Genomic DNA, 23,941 nt, shown 5'->3' with positions numbered 1-23,941 from the left:
GGAGCGCGGACCTTGCCAGAGCGGGGGCATGGACCGCAGGGGCTGCCCCAGTCATGATACACGGCTCAAGCGTCTGGACTGGTTGTCCCCGTTTCTGTTGTAACACACACCGTGTCTGGGGGGCGGGGGCGGGTTTTTCATGGTATGACAATAAGGCAGCGGAGAAGGGGGTGGTGTTCACCTCACACGTGCCTGAGCAGAACCACGCCAGGAGATAAACTCCCCCAGCGGCTCCGACGCCCCTCTGCCCCGGTAAAGCGCTGGTTCATCGCCAGCCGTGGGGCAGGGCAGCGACACGCTGCGGGCTGAGAAGTGCTTTGCTCCGGACGCTCGATGGATGTGGCTGGCACATATGCCAATGGCCTGTGACGGGGAGAGGAGGAGGAGGAGGAGGAGGAGGAGGAGGAGGGAGGAGGGAGGAGGGAGGAGGGAGGAGGGAGGAGGGAGGAGGGAGGAGGGAGGAGGAGGAGTTCCTCCTGGCCGGCAGGCGGCTGCTGGCACAGCTGGCTTGCTTTCGGAGGAAGCACGACCCTCCCTGCGTTCACGCTCACAACTACTGAGGCGCAGGGAAGTGTCAGTCCGACTCCAACTGGAACTAGGGAAGGGGCTCCACAGCGAGTGGGAATTCACCCCAATGGGTGTCATCGCTGATGTTTCTGTGAAGCAGAATTTGAAGAAACGGAGGGAACTGGACCGTGTCATAACAATACCCTGTTAAATTGCTTCTTCCATCTCCTCTCACAAAAGCAGAACATGAAACCATGTGGCTTTCAAACATATCGAAAGAAATGCTTTATGAATCTAGCCACAAATAATTCCTACAGTAAGTGATTCCATATGAAATAAAATGCTACCCTTTTTCAATTAGCAAATGAGGCAATTTTTTCTTTCATAACATTTAATGAAAGGTCACGTCTTTCCCCTAACCCATAATATTGCTAAATAAAACCTGTAATATCTTTTCAATTATAAACTAACAAATCAACCACATTATAAAAAACCCAAAACAAGGTAATACAGGTGACACAAAAAGAGGACAAGAAAATACTAGGTTGTTGTTTTCTCCCTCTCTCTTTTTATCCTTCTTAAATAGAAAAAAAATCACCACCCTGGTGAGCTTGACAGCTATGTAAAAAGTTACCGGGCCTTTGGCTACCTTAGTATCTCAGCTCGAGATCCGAAATGTTTTCATGACAAACGTTGCTCACTTTAAATCTTGTGGTTTGAAAAGAAAGTAAAGCTATTTTTGGCTCATCAACTTCCTTAAATAAAGGTTTAAAAGGTGGAGCTTGAACTATATTCCTAAAATTATACATTTCCAACGTCAAGTTTCATCTTCTCCAGGAACGGGATTCATCCTCATCTTCGTCATCGTCATCATCATCCTCGTGCAAAAATAAATCTGAGGTTTCAGTCTCCTAGGTGAAGAAAAAACGCGTTTTTGAACACAGAAGCTCCAGGCTGCCTCCCAGGAGCCGCGTCCCGCGACAGCACCAGCTGCACTCCGCACCGGTTCTCCTTTCCTGCACGTCTCACTGAAACGCTCCCAGTTACCTCCACATGGCCCAGGGAACGAGCGGCAGCCGCGCACATCAGGAAAGGAAAAGCAACCCAAACTGCAGAGGGAGCAGGAATGAACCACCACCCACTCTCTCCGAGACAGCTGTTTTCTGTTCAATGCCCAGGCATTGATGTGCTTGATGTGCTCCTAATTACAGGGCAGCATACACCTAACTGGTCTGGTGGAGCCTTAATACTGGGAAGTGAAAAGACTGGCAGCCTGCCTACAGGAACGTCAGGTTTATTTTCACAGTTGATGAATCAATGGCCCATCCAGAAAGTGTTACTTTTTTTTTCCCCCCTTTTCCCCATTTTAAAATGTGGAAAACATACCTGACTACTCAAAACCAGTGCAGTTTCTGGTTTGCAAAATCATCTTTTATGACATTTCTCCAGTACACAGAAAACCATATCCTAAAGGAGCTCTCTGCTATCAGATTCCTAGAAGAGCCATTAGGTCATTAACATATTTCTGTACCTCTTCCTTAGACTCCTCTTCCTCGATTTCTGTGGACACGGAAGGTACCTTCGGTTTGTACCACGATATCTGTAGCCTCCGGTCCTTGAAGCGCGACCCCTGGTTAGCAGCCTGGGTGGTGTTCAAAGGGAAAGGTTTTCAGGAGGAGGATCAAGTACCGAATCTTGGAGATTGCCAGCCACGAGCTGGACCCGGTGACAGTCACACGGCCGCAGCCTGGAGATCTCAGGCACAGGAGCCACAGCCGCCCTCAGGCTGCCGAGAGCAGTGTCACCCCGACCCCCACCCGCCGCACCCCGTCACCCGCAGCAAGCTGGGGAGATCCCAGAGCTCCCAGCGACCGCGACAGCGAGCCGTTACCAGCAAAGGCCCTACGCTACGGCCCAGGTAACCAGGGGTGCTTCCCCTCCAGGGGCACTACAGGCAGTGGCCACAGACACCCCCACTGTCTATGGAAAACTAGTGGAAGCAAAGCCTGCTAAATCTTACAACAAAGGCAAACACAAGAAGTTACAAACTCTTATTTTAGAGCCACAAACCCCCACATCCGTTACTCTACTTACATTCTCAGCTTCTGAGCGAGATTTAAAAGTTACAACAACACTTAATGGGGAATCCTCTTCTTGAAGGTCTTCGATATCTCCAAATTTCTAGAAGAGAAAAATCAATCAACAGCGGTGGTAATATCCTCCAAAAACATGACCATCACGTGCTGCAACGTCGGGGTACTGAAGCACCATTTATTTTTTGGACAGAAAAGCGAAAGCCAGAGAAATCTCAGCCGCATCATTCAGCAATACTGCAGCTTTTGTACTGGCATTTTTGGGCAAAAGCTCAGATTTATTGTTATTCTACTGAGTGGAGCTTAGTTTTGCAGGCGGAAAGGAAGTAAGTATTAATTTATAGCCCAGCAGTGAATTATTTGAATTTGCTATTTCCCTTATTCTCTTCCACCCTTCATCGTTGTACTTCTTTAGACCTGCCAGGCAAGTCCTTCAGAGCTCATTAATCTGCAAAAGAGATTCCAGCAACAGGAATCAAACTTTGCTGTAGTGTTCCTGAACACGTTCTGTAAGGATACTGCTGGGAGGAGGGAAAAAATAATCTAGTATGTCCAGATTAAGAAGTTTGCATTTTTAGAATTTATATACTGCATAATGGCAAAAATTGGAATGACCACAGCAATGACAGTTTAATAGTAAAAAAAACCCTCCCCAAAATAAATAAATAAATAATAAAAAAGGGGATTTACGCACAGTGTACAAGAAGCACAAAAGGAAATTGGAGGCAACTCCAGATTTAATATGAGTAACAGAAGAAAAGTAGTTTAACAGGCAGCAAGACAGCAGCCTGAGTAACAGCACTAGTTGTCTGTAAAAACTTCTGCTGGTTTTAGCAGCTAAGGATGGCTAGAACTTCCAAAACCTGAAGTCTCTCAGAAGCAGAATCAAAACAAAGATCTCGGCACTCGGGTCCCCTCTCGGGACTTCTCCCGGGCCCACGGTGCTGCTGTCACCCTGGGAAGCAGGCTGGCTTTTGGTCAGACCACACCACCCATTTCACAGCGCTGCCCCAGCAGCAGTAGCAGCCTCTAACCCGCCGATGAGCAGGGCGGGAGTGGAGGGGAACAGCTCCCCGAACTGCAGGGTTCTCTGTTCCCACTCAAACCAGACACGAGCAGGCTTCGCTCACCAGCTCTTTCGAGAACTCTACTGCTTTTCTGTCCCCAGCTCTCCAGGCTGGGACGCTGCAGAATTAGGTTTCCCTGTCAGCCACGTGCCTTGCAAAGAGCAGCCAGAAATGCCAGGCTGACTGGGTCAAGCTCAGATTTCATGCTGGGCCTGTTTAAGAAGTACTACATGATCTGTCTGAGAAGTTCACCAGCTTTGCCCATGAAAACATCTCATTCTGCAAACAGTAACTGAGGGAAATGCAAAATCAGTTTTTCCTTTATTACATTAACTTAGTTATGATGTCAACACATCTGTTAACCTTGCTTGTGAACTAGCAAGCTGCTTGTTCTACCACGAGTTTGTAAACAAATTCAACTACTTCGACCTTGATGGCTCGTTTAGCACAACAGGGCTTTGCTGGTGGAGCTAGAGGGAAGCAAGACAACTGGTACGAACTGCTAATCTGAAAAATAACCTGTAAACAGAGAGAGGCTGACAGGTATTTTCCAGCCTTCCAGTGCCTGTTGCAACCCCCTTTACGCAGAACGAGTCACAGTGAGCTCTTTAGCTTTGCCCACTAACGGAATGCACTGGGCACTACCGTAAAGCAGCTCTAAGAGGCATCACATTTACACCCTTGGTAACTCTTGAAAAGGTTTGCTCACCCACAGCCCGCTCCATGAGTTGAGGATGAAGCCTTTGATTTGTTTGTGCTAACAGAAACAAAAAGACTGGCATCTTCGAGAATCTGACAATGAACCAGTCATTTACAAGGTTCCCAGCGTGACCCTCTGCAAGTGAGGACACACCCAGGGCACTGGTCACCTGCTTAATCTCAGGTTTACAGTTCGGCCACAGCTCCCCTCTGCAGGTCTGTCTTTCTTTAACGTGACCTCGTACTTACAGAGAAGTGCTGTAACAATTCATCCTTTTCCTCTTCAATAAAGCCTCCAACTGTGAGTGCTTTGGGACGATGATCCACCACCATATGGTTCAACATGCCCCTTCCTCTCCCACCACGACCCCGTCCTCGTCCTCGTCCTTGGGCGGGCACTGTCTTCCCTCGACCAACGGGCAGAATGCCCAAACGGGCAGCCTGTTCAGAGAAGACACGTGATGTACAGAGCCATCCTCCCTTTGAAAGGATTTAAAACACTCACGTCAAATACGTTAAAAGCGCCAACCCAGACAAACTCACCTCTACTTGCAACTGATTTAGCTTTTTTCGCAATTCAGTCGTGTCTTCCCCAGAAGAGAGTCTCTTGTGAAAGTCCAGCTCCGCATCTAGAAGTTCCTTTTGGGCCTTTGAGGAAAAGGTGCAGAAAGAGTAAGTGGAAGGGAAAAGCAGAACCGTAATGCCTGCTTTTAGTGCTTTATTCCATTTCTTCAGCAATACATTCATGTAAATGATACAGTACACAACATCCACACTTTCCTCTAAATTCAGTTTATTTCAGCTGCCTCCATGCCCCTTCCCTAACCCATTTTTTCAAGGACCCAGCATTCCCTGCTTTAGAACTGGAACAAGCCTGAATGAGCTACATGCAAAACTGGGTCACGCGAGTTCCTTAAAACCATAGCTTGCTCGTCCATGGCTGTCACTCTCAAATTCAAAACACTGCTTGAAAGTGTTTTGATCTCATGGTGCTGCATTTTTAGGACGTAATATCAGAAACAGTTACAAGAGACAGGCAGGCAGGTGTCTTGGGCAATAAATACCTCTGTCTTGGACTTTAATTTTGATGGTGTAGAGGTTGTAGATGACGTTTTTAATTCATCCTTTAACTGAGATATTTTCCCTGCTAGTTCTTTTAAGGTCTTCATTATTTCTGCTCTCTCTTCTGGTTTCATGGCCTTATTTTTCTCCAGCTTGGATATCAACATCTGTGTATTAACAAAAGAGTGGGAACATAAAATTCCAGGAAAAAACAACACTGAACAGACAGGTATCTACAAAATCAGAGTGTATTTACTAGAAGACATGCCAGACTTACCTTCTGGCATTCTATTTGTTTTTCTAACATCTCCTGTTTCTTTTTCCTCATGTCTTGTTGGAGTTTCATTGCCTCCTATATGAGAAGAAAATTATTTCAGTCAGTAAAAAGCAGTCTAGCAGTATATGTCCTCATATATAGCATATTTTCTTTTTCAAGCTACAGAAGCGAAGGCCACAATGAAAACTACTAGTCTGCAAAACGCACAAGTATAAAGCAATAAAAAGTTGATAACTTCCTGCTATGAAGTACTCTACTAAGTTTCTGCCCCCCTCAGACACCTCTTAAGAAACATCCTAGGTTGTCAGTTAAGCAACTCATACCTGCAGAGATTAAAATCAGAGAAATGCCTCAAGAACACTCAGAAAACCCACACGTGACCAAGTGTGCCAAGTGAGACACCCCAAAAGGAATACTCCCTTACCCATGATTAACCTCAATGGGCATTTCCAAGACAGCCTGATAATGACACAAACCCTAAAGCTACCCAGCAATATCTGAGGTTTCTCTGAGATCTTTCTTGATAAAGCACTTTGATGGCTTCATGGTCAGCCAGCCAACAAGCAGTGACGTACCTGCTTTTTTTTAAGGGCTTCTTGCACATCGTGAGGTTTAGACCCTGCACCAGGCTTCATAGATGTCTTTAAGTTCGAAGAACTGTAAACCATTTTTGAGTGGCTTGTAGAAGTAGGAAATGTCTGAAATAGTAAAAACACCACCCCCCCCAAATACGTAACAGCTCAAAAGGAGTGTGCTGCACCACCCGTGAGTGAGAAAGGAACGTACGCCGTGAAACAGGAACAAACTCCCGGGTTTGTGCAAGGAGACAAAAAGACCAAGGCAATTAACACACAAGCATGAAGGCATCAGTCTAACAGTCAGCATGCTGGGAAGCCATCAGCTGAAACGCTTGTCACAAGGATTTCTGCAAAAGACACTTTCTCTCTTTCTTCATCCCAAACTCCCTCTGTATTCCCATACCCACCAAAAGACCACTGAAGCTGATCTGCATCTGCATGACATTCAGCTTCACATTCATAGTCCACCATCACACTTTCTGATCAAAGTAGGCAGCAAAAGCCACCTGCATACCTCCCTTCTGAAAGGAGGACCTCTCTGTGGCCAAGAACACATGCTGCACTGTATCGGTGTGACTCAAACTGCATCAGCTTGACCTCTGCGCAGAAGCATTCTCTAAGCTTCCAGCACTACTGTTAAGCACAGCGTAAGCTCAAAAATCACTGTGAAAGCAATTAGATTCGCCAACAAAAAGCTGACGTCACAGATAGGCTGCCAGATTTGCTTACCATGAAGCACCGCCAAAAAGATTTTGTGCTACTTAAAATACCGGTACTTGGTTTCTGAAGCCACTGCCCCGACTGCACACAAACAGCTACTGCAGCTAGGAAGGAGCGACTGACCACGGTCACACGGAACATTGGTGGAAAGAAACAGCAGGAGCTGGGAACAACTCACAAGCTCTACTTGCTAGTTCCTTCTTAGCTAACGGGTCAAAGCTCTGAGCAGAAGCGCGAGCGGTCAGCCTCCAGAAACACACCTGGGGATCCTCGGCCACAGCCCCGGGCTGACCCAAGTCAGGCTGGCTGCCACCCGCTGCTCCAAGGCGACGCTTCACCGGGACTTTGTTAAGGACGTAGGCGCCAGATGCCAGTGGTTTATTCATCACCTGAGTGTCAACAGATACGAAAAAAATGAGAGATTATACCCCGCTTTTGTGAATTAGCAGGCATCCAGGAAGACCTTCGCTGCCCAAGCACCAGCCTGCAACAGCACAGTACCTTTGACAGGCTGCTGTGCACCGTCACGGCTGGAGCCGGGGCCAGGGCTTGCTGCTGGAGGTGAAGCTGGTGATGGAGAGACTGCGCGGGCGCCTGCTGCTGCTGCAGCAACGGGGGCTGCTGTTCGCTTTCTCTGTGCCACAGCACCCTTATAAATCGATTGTTCAGAACTGCCTCTGTGCTGGAAATCGCCTTCCTAGCCTCGTCGTTGGTCAAGTACTGAATCAGAGCAGCTTCCGGATCATTCTGGAAAGCGACCTAAATCACAAGTTCAATAGAACGCATTACTGCCCAAGGAAGAAAACATCTCAGCCAGCAGCAAACCAATCTACAAGTGACCTGCAATACCGAGGGGGATATCCAGCGATATTAACAGCTCAAAATACAGGTACAACATTCTGTGTAATTAAAGCCAATTTGGCAAATACTACACATACTTGCAGCAAAGCCTATATACAAGTGGAAAAAGAAAAAACAAAAAGGAAAAAAAAAAAAAAAAAAAAAGACTCCTCCCTCCTCCACCAAATAGCATCATATATTCAGAGCACTGTGAACTGCCACGGGGGCACGGCTGAAGAGACCCTAGTGCTGATGCAAAAGATCTTTATTCCAAACTCCTGAAAGAAGACTGCTCTCCAAGGATGTACAACGCAAAGGTCCACCACATTCTCAAAGCAGTGCTCTCTACCAGTCTTGAATAAGACTATTTTTCTGTAAAAATTAGTCACAGGAGAAAAACTGTATCTTGGGCTTTCTAGTCTAATGACTCGGACAGCGTGACAGACAGCACCGCAGTATCTTTTGGGCTAAGACATAAAATTATCAATTCAAGAAACACAGGGGCTTCCTGGGTATCTGGCTTTTATTTAGACCTCTAACTGAGGACTTAAGAAACAACTGTTTTGTCTAGAAAAATAAACGGAAATTTAAATGCTATTTTAACCATGTAATTACCTGTGTTTTGCTTATATAGTGCCTTTCCCCTTCCTACCGTGCAAGGCACAGCACTGAACTGGAGCCAGTTGTAGGATGCTGTAATAAACTGCAGTATAAAGCAATAATAAACTGATGCATATATAGACTTTCCTGCAGCGTCTTTGCCAAAATCCTGACTACGAAATACTGTAGGACTATCACGCAAGGACAAAATTGTTAGATCTCTTTCAAAAATTACATAGAAGTTGATCAAAAACCTGGGCTGGTTTAGATACTGTTAAACCTGCAAGCCTTCCCGATTCAGTAAGACCTCATGAAGGCAGAAGCCAACATCCTTTTATAGAATTAAGGTAATAATACAGAGGAGGCCAAGAAAAGGTTTCTTTGAATTTGTTTACCTACTCTCCCAGTCAGCCTCCATTAAGATGTCTCAAGGAATGAAGTTCAGCTGCAATACTCAACAAGGCTTCAGGGAAAATAAAATACTCACGCAGAGGCATAAACTTGAACTTTGTTTTTTTACCTGAATGTTTACAATAGTCCCAAATTTGCTGAAGTGTTCGTTGAGCTGTGTAATATTGTTCAATTCTGGTGGAATTTTTCGAACTTCTAATTTTGTATTCGTATACTGATTCTTTTTCAAAAATCCTGGCTTATTCTGGTTGTTATTTGCTTGCCTAGAGAAAACAAGAACAAGACAGTAATTTCAGCAAGTGTATGTAGAGTTAAGCAGGCCAGCAAACGTTCATTTAACTTTTATTTTTCTTATAACAAGTATACGCTCTAGGCATGAGCAAAACCGAGCTCCTCCCGCCACCAAATACTTCGTTTCCATGAGGTGGACACAGACTTTCTGACCCAATGGCTCCCGTCACAGGCACCGGGGAGCAGCACCACTCGCAGCAGAGCCACAATGGGTGCTCCAGGCGGGCAGCGGCAGTTGGCAGCTCTTACTTTCCCAGCCACGGTTTCTTTAACGGGGGACATTCCAGGCTGCTCGGAGATCTCTTCCTGCTGTCCGGTTCCAGGACAACTCTAGTCACGTTGCTGCTGTTGTTCGTAATGGGGATGGGAGGTTCAGTCTGGATGATGATATTGGCAGCTGGAGGAAAGGGAAACGGCCTCTCTTATTCACCGTACAGCAACGGAGACATCAGAAAAGCTTTCAGGTAAGCAGCAAAATAGGATTGGGTTTAAAAACGTAAACATCAGGAAGACTTTATCAAGTTGGTCAGTTTTGTTCAAGAAGTCACTTCAGAGATCACTTGCTAGCAGAACAATCTGAGAAACTAAACACTCAGTCCAGCCAGCAGGGATGAGATTTTGACCTTTAAGATCAGTATTAGCTTGAAGAAACAAAACTAAAACTCCATCTTTCAGGTACTGAAAATTCAGACTCTGCATGAAAAGGGGCGGGGAGCAGGAAAAGAAACCAGGCACAAGGCCAGGACAAGGCTAGGTTCCGGCCCGCAGGTTGGAGCTCTGCAAGGTGGTGTGGGCTGAACAACCCACCTGCCCTGTATTAACCCTCAACAGTGAAGAAGCAACGAAGAACCCCTTCCTCCCACCGCTCTCCCCTTGTCATCCCTCCATCCTGTTTTCAGCAACAAACTGTTAACCAAGCACAACTATGGCATGAAATTATGCTCTTGGAGACATGAAAGTTTGAAGCAACCTCTGCAAACACAAAGCCAAAGCACTAGATCACAGTTTGCCAAGTATTTATTTACAGCCTTTTTAAGATTATGCTATTGCTGTTAGTCTCCTGCGTATGCCAAATATTCAACTCCTAAAAAGAAGTCTGAGTTATAAGTCAATTTTCTACGGCTTTTATATATGCCAGAGCTCTGCTGATTACACTGGTGAGAACAAAGACTGGGCATTTTGGGGCACAGTTTTAATCTTACTTTGGAGGATGATTTTAGAGAAACCTTCCACACATGTAACAAAGACAGTAAAGCAAGTGGCCTGAAGCAGCGCTGCCGAACACTCACCATGCCTCACAAGCGGAATGGGTTCTTAGAGAGAATCTAAGGGCCAGCAATAAAGCCCCAACCCTGCTTTTATGATACTCACTAAGATGAAAACAGCAACAGCAATTTCTGCAACAATATTTAATCATTCTTTATAGGATGAGCCACTGGAAAGAACTCTCTTATCTGCTGAATCAGAAACACCGACGTGTAACAGTGAATGCTGAAATTTAACATCTTTTCTTGTAAGGATCGGGGCGTGGAAAGCAGGAGGGAAAAAGAAAGTTATGCTAAGAGAACAAAAATTTCTTTAGAGAGTCTTGACTTGTTCTCTCCCCTAAAAGATACTTCGTACATGTTACCACCAAGAGACTACGTCCACATCCATCCCGTTAAGGATTCAGAGTTACGTAAATGCAGACTGGGATTTCCGTGGGCTGGGAGAATCAGAATGCATCTGCACTGGTCATTTTGGAGAGAACACCTGGCTGCCAGAGTCAGAGTATCAAGTACAAAACCATGCCACGACAGTTCCCCTCCTCACTACCAGCACAACCGCCGAGGCAAGTATTGTAGATCATCACCTCTGTGCCCCGGGCCCTTGGCAAATCAAAAGCAGTTCTTCAGACTGTACTGCTTAAAGTCATCTTTCTGCACCCTTTTTCTTTCTAGAAGCACCCCAGCACCTGGGAAGTGCCTTCACAGGCTAAAGAGGAATAAAACCCCAACGAACCAACCAAAAAACCCTTGTAACATTCCCAAGCAAGAGGTTATTTTTAATCAAAAAGGCTGCTTTGACTTTAGTATGGTCGTATCAGCATTGTAAAAAAGGTAGATGTCTGAAAATTGCTCCGACATACTAGATCAGTGAGAACAACTACTGCTTTCAGGCTGAAAAGGGGGAAAATAAGCGTTGACAGTCTCGGACAAAAATAGCAACAGCAACGACTAGAAACCCTTCCTACCTCTTGGATTTGTATCCATCTCCCCAGATGTTAGGCCAATTAGATTTGGACGTTGCGTTTGTGCTCTTGTAAAGAACTGCCGATACTGAGATCTACCAGCACTGGTAATACTAGGAGCTTCAGGGTTATAGCCATCTGGCTCATATGTATCTATAAAAAAAGGAGAGAAATGAAAGAATTTTTCAAATGAGTTTAAGACTCAGGGTTAATTTTCCTTTAAGGAAATGCACGGACGTCCAAGAATCAGAAATGGTTTTGGACGAAGAGAGAAGAGAGGTTGTACAGCCAACGTGCACAGCCATCAAAACCCTCAACTGAACTTCATGCCCGTCTGTTTGGGCGTATTCTCTTCTGTTTCAATCCAACTGCTACTGTTTGTCGAAAGCACACAGGTCACAACCCCCGAGCACTGCTGATGAGCTGCCTGAAAAGGACCGAGGTGTCCGTCTGACAGCCTTCATAGGGTCTGACGGTGTTTCAAGGGGAGCAACAAGAGGTTTAGTTTGAGCATTTACTCTGCACGGTCTAAGATGCAAAGCGATTTTCAGTCTTTGCTGCCCAACAGTCTAGTTTACTTCAGAAACAGATTTTTGGGAAGAACATACTTAAATGTTTCTAATCAAAGAAAGCTCAGAAATCAGGTAATTTGACCAATACTTACCTATTAAATTCTCTTAACTTAGGTAAGAGTGAGACCAGTTGCCTAGCTCCAGTAAGGTACTGATGACTATTTTAATTAAAAAGGGTAACCACTAGAACACAAGATGACGGACTTGACTCCTATTGTTCCTCCAGCCCAAGGTCCAAATCAAGGATGTTGCATTTTTCCAACCGTGAAAAGGAAAAGCTACAAGAACTAGAATGAATAAAGTCCATGAAAAGCCTCCACAGAAACACAGTCCACCCTGGAACAGAAGCGAATGCCTACACAAGGGGACTCGACAGACTTGAAGCACTCTAAATTTCAGCCTCTTATTCCGCAGGCAACAGTGAAGACTCTACATCTTAAAACAGATGCCCCAGAATTTCAATACTGATGTTTCTAGTTTCAGGCTCTGCCAAGAGCCTTCATTAACCTTGCACGAGCTGGACCACAAGCTCCTCCTCCACAATCTGGCATAGGGTTGATTGCAAGAGGGCAACCAGCAGCTGTTACCGTAGCAGTCCAAGACCAGGACATGAGAATCTCCACGGATGTTCTGGAGAACAGAATCCTGCCATGCAGCTGAAGCCAGTGATGCTCCGCGAGCACAGACAGACAGAATCACCCAGCAGAAGAAGTTCTGAAGCTGAGAGAATCAGATGGCAAGACCGAATGCCTGACAGCACTTGGAGATGATTGAACAGGTTATTTAAGAAGACACTCGAGTGACTGAAGTTCTGAAAAGCATGGAAGTCACAAAGGACAGGACATGGAAGATGAACTAGAGCCCTCCTTTGAATAAAATTCAGAATGTTTATGTAAAAAAAAAAAAAACCTAGACAGGAATATGATAAAACATTGAGATTTAATTAACTTATTTTGCTCACGTAAACCATGGAAATGCCATTACTCTTCCTTATCAAAGAAATATAAGCTTTGTTGGATTTAAACTGGGCAACCTAGGGCTCTCCACATATGCTATTTCCTCTCATAAAAACCCACTTTTTAAAAATCCGAGCTCTGTTAAGGAAGACAGACATGTCCATTGAAAGTCATTCCTGTTTTTTTTTAAAGATAGAAAGCTAGAACGAAGTCGACTGGAAAAAAAGATAGGAAGTACTAACGTACATGAAGACGGTGGAGACTATTGTGATATACAGCTGGGACAAAAATCATAACAAAACTCTCTCTGATCTGTAGTAGCCCAGGCCGGACAGGAATAAAGAGCCAGTTAAACAGTAATTGCAGGTTGGCAGATCCACCTTCTGCCTGCCAACGTTCTGCTAAACAGCTTGAAGACGAAGGGATCCCTTTCCTATGCACCGACCTTACGGCTCTGAGCACGCGAAACCCAAGCGAAGGTCCCCACCACTGCTCCTCCCTCAGACAGCGACAGAGCACTACTGCTGTGTCACCCGGAGCAGCCGCCACGGACTGCCCCCAGGGAAAGCCATCAGACTTCTTTTTAGATTTGTATGCGCTGGAGGAAGACAGAGGTAATAATTCCTAATCAAACATCGACAGAGGAACTTTAAAATGTATATCTCAAGCAGATTTTAAAAAAGGTGTTTGCTTACGTTCCGATACTGTATACAGAAGGTTCTGGGGCAAAGGAGGAGGTAGCCTTGCTCCTACGGGCGCAAGACTGGGCACTGCACTTGTCCCAGGCTGGTCACGATTATTTATCAAACTTGACTGTGTTAAAGCTGGTCCTACAATGACACCACAGAACAGATCACTGAGACTTGTAACTCCACAGACAATGAGCAAACAATTCCATGCAATTTGTTTATGCCTTGCTTTGAGCCAGGCCAGGATCGTAAATATGGACAATCCCACTACAGTAAGCGTAAATTGAGAACCCCTCTTCAGGTAAGTTACTCTGATTCCAACACCTCTTCTCTTTCCCAGAAAGGACAAAGCTTTAAGAAAAAAAAACCCAAACCAAACCCCAAAACGAATGTGCCTTTTCTTCCCCAGAGGTTTATTGTTGTTAGAGCTTGCATCAACTAAAGCAGCTCCTCCCTCAGCTCTGCCGTGAAGAATCGAGGCTTGCTCAGAGCAAGAGATCATATCAGCAGCATTTACAGTTCTAAAACAAGTACTACAGGGCAAAACGCATCCACAGACAAGGAATTTACTCATTTCTCCTCGCTTTGCACCACACACGATACATACGTTTCTACTCGCTATATGCCTCAAAAGGACAAGGAGTAACAGCACACAGCCCATGGAGACTCAACTGCACTCAGAGCTGTCAGCTCACCAAATAGCAAGGCAATTCCACCCACTGAGAGGCTCATGCAAAGTTGAGGGTTAATCCTATATCAAATTATTTCTCGTCCCATAGCTGCTGCCATCTGATACAGCAGTCACAGCACGTGCTGCGTTACTGGAACAGAATCACCACCTATCTGATATTCTGTTCCTTCACAGAATTCGTATTATAAGATGCGGTAAGATAACAAAAAAGGCTAAAAGGTCACTGTGGAGCTAAAACAGGTCTTTGATGTATCAATTATATCTTGCATTTTAGTAGCAGATAATATACCACAAACGCAGAAATTTATTAGAACTTTTAGGAGATTAAATCTCAACATTGTTGCACGAGGAAGAAAAAAAGCCAGTAATCCAATTGTCAATGATCAATCAAACACCATCAGGGTTATGAGACGATCTGAAAGATCTACCTCCACTTCCCCACCCAATTTATCTCGTTCAGTCTGGAGTGCCAGGAACATCATCATTTGCAAGCTGATTTTTCAGAATTATTTTGGCAATATTTTGATCAGCACATGGCCAGCAAAGAACCTCGAACTCATTACGTCAAATACACACAGATCTTACAGCAAGAGCCATCACTTTCACTCGGTGACAAAGCAACCCAGAACAACGTTTTGACCTACTTGGTACGGGAAGCACAACAGGAGGCGGTGCCTGTGGATGCGCTTGCGGAACTGGCAGCCTCATGTTGCGAGCGGGACCTGGCAAAGGGGGCAGAAGCATACCAGGAGGAGGAGGAAGTCCCGGAGGTGGCGGAGGAAAAGGAATCATACTTGGCAAGGAAACTTCATCTACTACTAAAGGATCATTTCCATGATCAAACTGGCAAAGATCACCAAGTACACAAAATCCTCGCTCTGCAAAACAAGACATTTAATCATGGTTTTAGAAAAAAGAAATTCATTGTCAACGATTTGTAGCATCTCAGTTTTTGCTGGAATTTCTTACTAAAGAAAACACAGATCCAATGTTACATTACCAGATGAGGTTTCAAAATAATTCAAATCAGAATAATCTTCCATAAAAGCATACAAACATACATGAATCCATCACAAAAGCTGTGGAAAAACCCAAGTCAGAAGTGCCACCTGGTTTATATTAAACACATATACCAGAACCTTTATCAGAACTGCCAGAGGTTCAAACATTTGCCAGGCTTATACAGAATTGTGAACAAACTCTGTATGCTCTTATCCATCAACTGTCAGATTTTAAGTAAAGTGCTTCCAGTAAGACTAGTTATCTCCCCAGTCAAATACAGGTCATATACGCATCTTTTACACACAAGCTGTACTCCACAGGCTACTGCATTTTGAATTGCTGCCCACGTCTAGTGAACACCTAAAAAAAAGGGTCACAGAATAATTGAAACAAGGTATGAAACTGAAAACTACGAAACTGTTTACCATCATAATCTCGACATCTTCTTTTAGGAGGAGGGTTTCTGCCAAACGAGCTGGGATTGCTATGGTTGTTATAGTAATTTGACCAGCTCTCTGTTGTGTTTTCAAGATGGTGCGCAGGTGCAATCACAGTAACAGCACTGGGAATAGACTGTGCAGAGGAATACTGTTCAGAAGATTTACTGGGAGACACGGAGACCGGATTATACGAGCCTTCAACATCGTTTCTTTCACTCTTGAATTTCGATCTCTCTCGGTGCTCTGTTCAGAAAAAATAACAGTTAGGGAAACTCTTCATGCTTTGTTCTGTGTATCAGACCCTTGAGAAAAAGCTAACACAGAACAGTATAAACACTTCCTTAAACATGCAGTATTCTGCACGTTAAACTGTTCTTCAAGGAGCTTAGTTTTACCAATGGAATAAGAACTAAATATAATGCAGACAAGGTTTTAACTTCAGAAATCGAAACGTTTTCTTTGCAAAAGGCACGTTCATTCCTTTAGTCCTTATTCCATTCTGGATTACAGCTTTCTCTTTTAAAGTAGAAAGAGGGGGAAAAGCCTGAATGAACAAACCTACCCCCACCCTTAACTAATGTGGTCTCAACACATGTTGAAATCTGTTGTACTCTGCGCCTCTTATTTTTCCAACAGACCTGAATTAGCCCTAAAAGAACACTGGATCACATGGTAACCACCTTCAGTTACAAGAAACCTCTAAAAACCCACAGGAAAAAAGTGAAAAAAGAGGGAAACACTATTTTGCAAAAAGATCAATCTTTGAGGAAAAAAGAAAAAAAAAAAAGAAAAAAATCAAGAGCTGTGTCCTCGCACACAGCGCCAAAGTATCAGCTGCCAATACCCACTGGTGTACACCTGTGGATAAATAAAGAGGTGAGCGAAGGAGAAACAATCCCCTCAGTTGTTCTACTCTGAAGAACAGCATCTTAATTAATAATTTCAGGAACACAAAGCTCTCAAAATTCGTTCCAGCTACTCAAGGACACCTGCAGCCTGCCAGACCACGCAGTATGCAGGGGTCACCACACATCACTGGCGTTAGACGGTCTCCTACAGCAGCACCTCGGGTACTCACCGACACTTCTGCTTGTATCACGGTCTTTGCTTCTACCCCTACTGCGGCTACGACTTCGACTCAACCCTCTGCTTTTACTACGGCTTTTGCTCCTTCCCCGGCGCCAGCCAGACTTCTCTCTGTACAGGTCACTCCTGTCATAGTATCGGTCATAGTCCCTCCATTTCCCATCATCTCTCTTTTTTTCTCTGGTTCTAGAAAACACACATGCAGACGACGTTTATGAAAAGCGAACGCAAACGAAGACACAAGCTTGCAGCAAGTTACGACACTGTTCGTCCTTCCCAACCAATCTGGCAGCAGAACATTCAAGTCGGAATTCCCAGTACAGAATCTCGAAGCTGAATCGCTAATTCACAGAGACCAGCAAGGGGGGAACTAGGAAGAACCGGAAAGGTGAAAAAGTCAGACGAGCAAAACTGAACACGTTTTAAAAGCAACAATGATACTGTGAACAGCCCCCTGCAACCCCCAGAGACCCCCAACAACGCTTTTCATCCATACAACAAGGGAAAGAATGCAATCGCTGCCATTCCTAGGTACTAACATTTGAAAAACACTGTCAGGTCTTCAGGAGAGACCAACTTCTGTGAAGGGTTCTCACGCACGTGATTGACATACAGATAATACATTGCAGACAGAGAAACGTAGGGGGGAAATCACTATTTTTTATGAGAAATCACTACCTACAAGGTAAAAATCCACAGTTAAAGATTGCCAAATACAGAAGAATATATTAATATTTTGGTTCAAAACTAACCTTTGTTCACTGGAATCCGCACGGCTTCTCTGCGGACTGGAATACTTCTTCTTCCTGCTATCCCGCTCCTCTTCCACTGATTCTTGAAAATTCTGTTTAACAGACAACTACCAATCAAGAATGAGTATCACTTTTTTGTCCACGAAGAAAATAAGACCAAGATCTAGTTCAAGTTACAGTCAGCATCCTGGATAAAACCAATATTTATTCCTTGTACAGAATACTTCAGCACTACAAGTAATCAAGCACTACAGGTTGCTGGACTTGTTGTTTCAAATCTTTCGGGTTTTTCTGCAGAGGGAATGCCCCAAAATAAAACTTTGATATCTTGTTTTTAAACAGGATTCATGAAAGACAAGTTCTCAATCCAGTCTCTATCCTGTTAGGCAGAGTAAGCAATTCTACAAATGAGGTATCTTCTGAGTCTCCTAACTGGAACAACTCAGGAGAGTCACTGCTCCAAGCAGATACGTCACTAGTTTAGGCTTTGAAATAAATGCTTTAAAGCAAAACCCTGTTCACATGGTTGCAGCGGTCACACTTCTTGCTGGCCCTGTCAGAAGCAGTTTCAGAAGCACACCAGCCATCCCCCTACTGCAAATCCCTCTGAACCCAGTTTGTACTTTTGCCGCCTTTGCTGCCGTTTCACACTGCGTAGAAGCTACCGTAACCTTGGTGGTAATCATCTCTAAATTATGTTTTCCAACTAGAACAAATCGAAAAGGCAGGCTTCCTGCATCCTTGTTCAGGGCTGTCTGAGGAGAGTTGGCAGAAACATTCAAGGCTTGGCTCGGCAGGGCCCTGGACAGCCTAACCTAAGGCCCTGCTTCCAACCCAAGCCGCACCACAGGACTCCCAGGGTCCCTTCCAACCCAGACTCAGCTGCGATCCCACACCTGCTTTGTGTCCTCCATTTGCAGCAACCACATAATGCACCGAGCTGTACGACAAATCATCAAGGTCTTACCGATGCTGAAACAACTAATTAACGTCCTGATCCCGTAAAGTTGTCCCACAAAGCTGTCCTAGATATCTTCTTTTGCCTTATTCCTGCCCCCCACTCCCTAAACCCTCCCCCTTTCCCCTAGAAGAGCACTGGTTAAGTCAACTGAAGGTAGCTCTAAAACACTTTCTATAAGTTACGACAGGACTTTGAGAACTGATCAGAAAACTATTAAAGTGGAAGTCCTGTATAGCTGCAAATTATGAACTTCCATCACCAACGCTACTTCCGTAAGTTGTCATGATTCTGGGTCTCATCCTCAGGTGAAAAAAGGACAGCAGAAAAGAGGGGGAAAAAACCTAAAGAGCAACTTCAATTTAAATCAACTGATGAATCACGTTCTGTCAAATAAGGACCTGCATTCCACGTCATAATGCAATAGAGCTTTGGTTTGGCTGACTGACAGATTTCGATCTGCAATTACTTGTCACCTTCATGACCATTAGCCAGTTTTAACTCTGGAGACAGAACAAGCAACTCCAGCAAGGTCTTCCCTTCACCTTGGTTTAGGCTCACAACAAAAGCGCAAATCTGAACACCCATTCAGAGCACCGGTCAGAAAAAACCACTCCCCACGGTCCATTTATACCAACACTTACAACAGCAACAGTTTTTGCTCGTAACACTGCATGACAGGCACCCCGGGAGGGAGAAGGACTAAATTTCATATATAGTCTCTGACTGTATTTGTATCTTTCCTACAGTAATTAAAACACACGTTCAGCCTAAAGTACCTTTGCAAACTGGGATCAGAGTACATGGCAATAAAGAATGCTTACTTCTATAGCAACATTTTCCTCAGCTTTCTCTCCAAGTGTACACTAGACGAAGACGCTACAAACACAGAGAAGAGGTCTCTTCCCTTGGAAGACCACCAATTTAGAAGAAAAACTCATCTATCTTAGACAAGGGAGAGCAGAGGATTATACAATACAGAGAGATTTAGACAACTATGGAAATATTACTTTGCTTTTCTCAAAAACTTGATTGTTTTCAACTTTGTCAATAAAACATAAAAACAAGATAAAAAGAAATCACTGTTGGCAGATGAACACTACCTCACTTTTAAAGTAATTATCCCTCAGTATAGAGGCCACCATATCTCACTGATTTTTATGTACTACAGAAAATATTTAAAATCATTTCTATTTCTCACAGAATATATATAATTGAAAAAAGAAATGGTTTGGAATGTTTTTGCTTCTTCCCCCTTTCTTAAATCCTTCCAAATCATTACCAGCTTGTATTGCTAGGGACGTGTGAACAGCATTTCTGAACGCTCCTACTCTAGGTCAAGCGCAGACCCCATAAAAAGATTTTAAAATGCTCTTGTCTGAAGGGTCATTTCCCATTTTTCTTCAGAGGCACAGAGACCTGTGCATTAGTCACAAAAAAGTGGATTTTTCATCCACGTTTTGGCTCACAAATGTATGGGATGGCTAATTTGAAACTCAGAGGCACATAGACAGAACAAAATAATGTTACCTCCTCCTTGACGACTTCTTTTTCCTGACCTGCAGGCTTTGCTTCTACTTTCGTGGGTTCGAGGGAAGGAAGATAACTCTTTGTGTACAGACTTTCAAAAAGTTTATCTACAAAACCTGAAGTTTCTGAGAACACAGAACACAAGAAAACATTGTTATATATTGATTTAAGGGCACTGTTGGATTTACCAGAGAAGCCTCTGAAAAGAGTCATGCAGGTGGGCTGCTCGCAGCTGCACTGCCACCTTAGGTTAACAAACAGCAGTGCCACTGAAGGAGCTGGAATTACATTTGTGGAACTTGAGGGCGTTTACTTAGACAAAGAAGTCCATCAGGTATCTCCAAGACAGCAACTGAGATTTTTTCCTTCAGTCACATTTACAACTCTGAAACGTTCTAAGGGGCAAGTGTGAGCGAACTTATGTTCCAGGAGTAAGCCCACAGCTAGTCCACTAGCTGCAGTCATCTGCCTCTTCGTGGCAGTTTTTAATCAGTAAACCATTCCCAGGAGGCTAACGGGCAGTTTAACGTCAGATCCCAAAAAAATGCACAATACCTTCCCCGTGAGTGTCAGCATTTCAAGTGTTTAAAACGTGGAATTTGAACCAAATTGCTATGAGAAGCTCACCAGAAGCCTGAAAGATTAATACGGATCAGGTTTTCAAATGTTATCAAACATCTGTCAGAGATGCTTCTGGCAGCACAACAGAGACTTCAAAGTTAAATTGTTCACTTTTGTTTCACAGGATTTCCTCCCACCCACCATGAACAAGACCAAGCTACACAACTTCATCTTAGGACTTTTTTTTTTTTTTTTTTTTTAATCACAAGATATTTATTCCTTTTCACTCTGTAAGAAATACTCAATTCAGGGATAACAAGACCTATTTTGAAGGCAACAATGGTACGTCCTCCTCCCTCCTGCCCTCAGTGAAATGAAAACCATGGAACAGATGAAGCAGTGGAGAGCACAGTACCTTTTTGCAGAAAGACATCCAGCTGATCAGCACAGAAAGCTTTCAGCTCTTTCTCGGGTTTGTCTTTCTTGACTAATGCCACAACATAGTTGGCTAGGGCTGAAGGGTCTGCATCACATCTATGGAGAGAAAGAGCCACTCTTGATTCTGCTGAAGACGCCAAACCCCGCGTCGAGCGGTCGCGGGCACAGAGGAGCCACCAAAGAGACCTGGCAACATGTCAGGCGCTCGCTGACACCCACCACTGGCATGGCCGCACTGGGGCAGCGGCATCTGCAAAGGGCTGTTGGCTTCTTTTTTTTGTTTCCTTTCCAGCACAATATTTTAGTTGCCCTGTGACCATCCCCCTCCCTACCACATCTGACAACATTCTCACTCTTCTGCTCCCTCCTCAGCTTCGCTCAGGAAAAGCCACCTTTCTCCTTTTTTACAGAGGGTCCCAGTTCCAGGGCAAGCGAGCAGATGCCATCGTTTGTTAACCTCCTCTATGCACAGCAGCCACCACCAAGTATGGATCTGTACAACAGCAGAGCGAGCACCAGGGAAGTCACTGCGCAACCACTGTGAAGCGTTACAGTGGTTTTAAAGTATTAAAACATTCTTACCATGAAAAGCAGCTCAGAAAGACATCCCGCAAAAGCAATTTTAAACAGGCACAGCGATGCGTTCTGTACAGCTGAAGTCACTGTGCCCAGCACCCTGGGGTCTTCCTGCCCCAAGGACTATCTCCATGCCTACCAATGTTACCATAATCCTTTACCACTGGCAAAGGGTCCAAAGGGGTGCAATTATTGACACAGATTCACTGTCTGCACCACCTCCGCCCTTATCTAGCTTCATGAAGGCCAGCAACAGCCGACTTTGTACAGCCACACTCTGCCACTAATCTGTAAACTGGATATTGCTCTGGATGCCATTACTCAGCCACTAGAAAAACACTTGAAGTATGAACGAGATTGTTAGATGATTAAGCAACAGCTCATCATTCTGCCTCTCTAAAAAGATGCAGATGCAAGCCATCAGATGGCAGGTAGGAACCTAAAATGGTTTGATGATGTAAAGAGTTTTTTCTCCTTAAGAGAAATATTTAGAGAGGGCATTGTGTATTTTCTAAGTATTTTAACTACGAAAATAGAAGGAAATCGTATAGAGTATACAGACCTGAAAATAATCTCAAGTAAAAACAAAAATCCAGAAAACAAAAAACAAAAGGCAAAAGCTGTGCAGATGACAAGTAGTTAGAGAAAATAAAAATCCTTAACTAGCAGCCAACCAAGCAGCTCTACCCCAAATTAGTTTGCTCGCCGTTTCCACCATCCGATGAAAGCAGTGTTGAATGCAGCAATTAACAACAAAGAAACCACAAATTCACACTTTCTACAGATCCTACACCCAGGCACACTCACAGAAAGAAACAAACTGTACATCATGCATTCGGCACTAGTGCCCACGTGGAGCTGGCGACGAACCTTCGGTTCACAGCGAAGGAGACAGGCGGTCCGGCACTTCGTGGCCATTCCCGCTCCATCCCCCACCCGTCAGCTTCTCTTGGGCACTACATTACACTGTGTGTTACAGGAGCTGGCATGAGGTCCGTACGCCTCTCCAGGTTAAATATTTGGTATTTTCACCCCTGAATCCTCGACCACCAGGACCGACTGGCAAATTCTACGACTCTCTGCTACGAACCTTCGTCTCCAACTCACACCCCTACAGTGCAGCTCAGGCCCCAATGGAACGCTGGACAGCAAGGCAGAGGGTCGACTGGAACTGCAGCGAAGAAGGCGCAGGAGCAGCAGCTATGGTCCAGCCTAGACAGGCTGGCTGAGGGGTTTGACCAAGTCTCGGAGAGACCCATGATGTTAAAAAAGAAAGTTGGCAAGAATTTTCAAAGGCCTGCTGATTAACGACTACAATTGAGCAGCCCTAATGCCCACCTAAAATCCAGAAACAGAAGAACTACACGTTGTAAACGCACATCCCGCAGCTGCAAACGGGTCTTGGTTTCACTCTGCGGAGGCTGCAAGGCTGGTGGTTACTGACACGTCCGCGTCCTCCAGAAGACCCTTGCTGCAGCCAGAGCTCCGCTGCGCCCCCGGCAGCGGGCGAGCTGCTCCGCAAGCCTCGCGGCTCCTCTCCGGCGCGAAACCCCTCCAAGCAATCTCCTCCTGTCAGTCCCGAACCAGGACACGCCGCCCTCCCGGGCCCCTCTGTCCAGAGCCCGCCGGGGCTCCCGCGCCCCTCCCGCAGCCAGGCTGGACCGTGCACCCCAGTTAACGGGCTCACGGCTCGGTCCAGCGGCCGGACAACGCCTTGGCACCGCAGCAGCCCCCGCCGCGGAGCACCCGCGGGCCCGGCGGGCTCCGAGCGCCTTTCACACCGAGACCGAGCCCGACACGCAGACGTCGGGACAAAAGGCCACGCTCGGGCACCAGTGCTCAGTAAACCCCAACCCTTTCAAACCGGCGTCTGCCGCCAGCCGAGCGTGTCTCGGAAGCGCCAACCACCGCGCGAGCCACCGGCGCGGCGCCGGGCCCTGGCACCCCGCGGTCCCTCGGGGCTGCCCCGGGCCCGGGGAGCCACAGCGGCGGGGCTCGGGCGGACGGGCGAGCGGAGGGAGGCAAGGCCCGCCACCGCACCGCCTCTCCCGCGCCCCAGCCCCGCACACAGCCCCGTTCCGCGGGGAAAGCGCCGCCCGCCCCGGCCTCCGCATTCACCTTCGCCGTCCCGTCCCGTCCCGTCGGTGCCCACCCTCCGGCGCGGAGCCACCTCCCCTCACGGCGGGGACCAGCCCCTGCCCCGCCGGCCGGGCCGGCCCTGCCCCCGCCCGCACTCACATCGGCTCCAGCAACTTAGCCAGCCAGGACTTGAGGGCGTCCACGTTGTCTATGATCATGGTGGCCCCGCTGCTCCG

General features: G+C 45.7%; 1 protein-coding gene across 6 annotated transcripts; it reads right to left on the bottom strand.

The window, feature by feature from the left end:
- Positions 1–764: 764 nt before the first annotated feature.
- Positions 765–23,936, bottom strand: RBM27 (RNA binding motif protein 27). 6 transcript variants are annotated; one of them, XM_086471246.1, is made up of 22 exons: positions 23,865–23,936; positions 21,028–21,146; positions 20,052–20,176; positions 17,564–17,670; positions 16,804–16,997; positions 16,288–16,374; positions 15,711–15,968; positions 14,928–15,161; positions 13,599–13,733; positions 11,379–11,528; positions 9,395–9,542; positions 8,964–9,117; positions 7,505–7,762; positions 7,264–7,392; positions 6,281–6,403; positions 5,706–5,780; positions 5,431–5,595; positions 4,910–5,014; positions 4,616–4,807; positions 2,602–2,688; positions 2,039–2,149; positions 765–1,418 (listed from the first exon to the last, which is right to left on the bottom strand). In XM_086471246.1, exons 1-22 carry the CDS (start codon positions 23,921–23,923, stop codon positions 1,332–1,334), a joined length of 3,102 nt encoding a protein of 1,033 aa, XP_086327372.1. In that variant the 5' UTR covers positions 23,924–23,936; the 3' UTR covers positions 765–1,331. The 6 variants fall into 6 exon arrangements, with proteins under 6 accessions (XP_086327372.1, XP_086327373.1, XP_086327374.1 ...); XM_086471247.1 differs by lacking the exon at positions 16,288–16,374; XM_086471248.1 differs by lacking the exon at positions 16,288–16,374 and having other exon boundaries at positions 17,564–17,655.
- Positions 23,937–23,941: the final 5 nt, after the last annotated feature.

The sequence above is a fragment of the Leptosomus discolor genome, chromosome 10 (assembly GCF_034619465.1).
Source record: "Leptosomus discolor isolate bLepDis1 chromosome 10, bLepDis1.hap2, whole genome shotgun sequence".
In the NCBI taxonomy this organism is placed as follows: domain Eukaryota; kingdom Metazoa; phylum Chordata; class Aves; order Leptosomiformes; family Leptosomidae; genus Leptosomus; species Leptosomus discolor.
The sequence above is the reverse complement of the archived record's forward strand: the minus strand, read 5'-3'. Positions and strand labels throughout refer to the sequence as shown.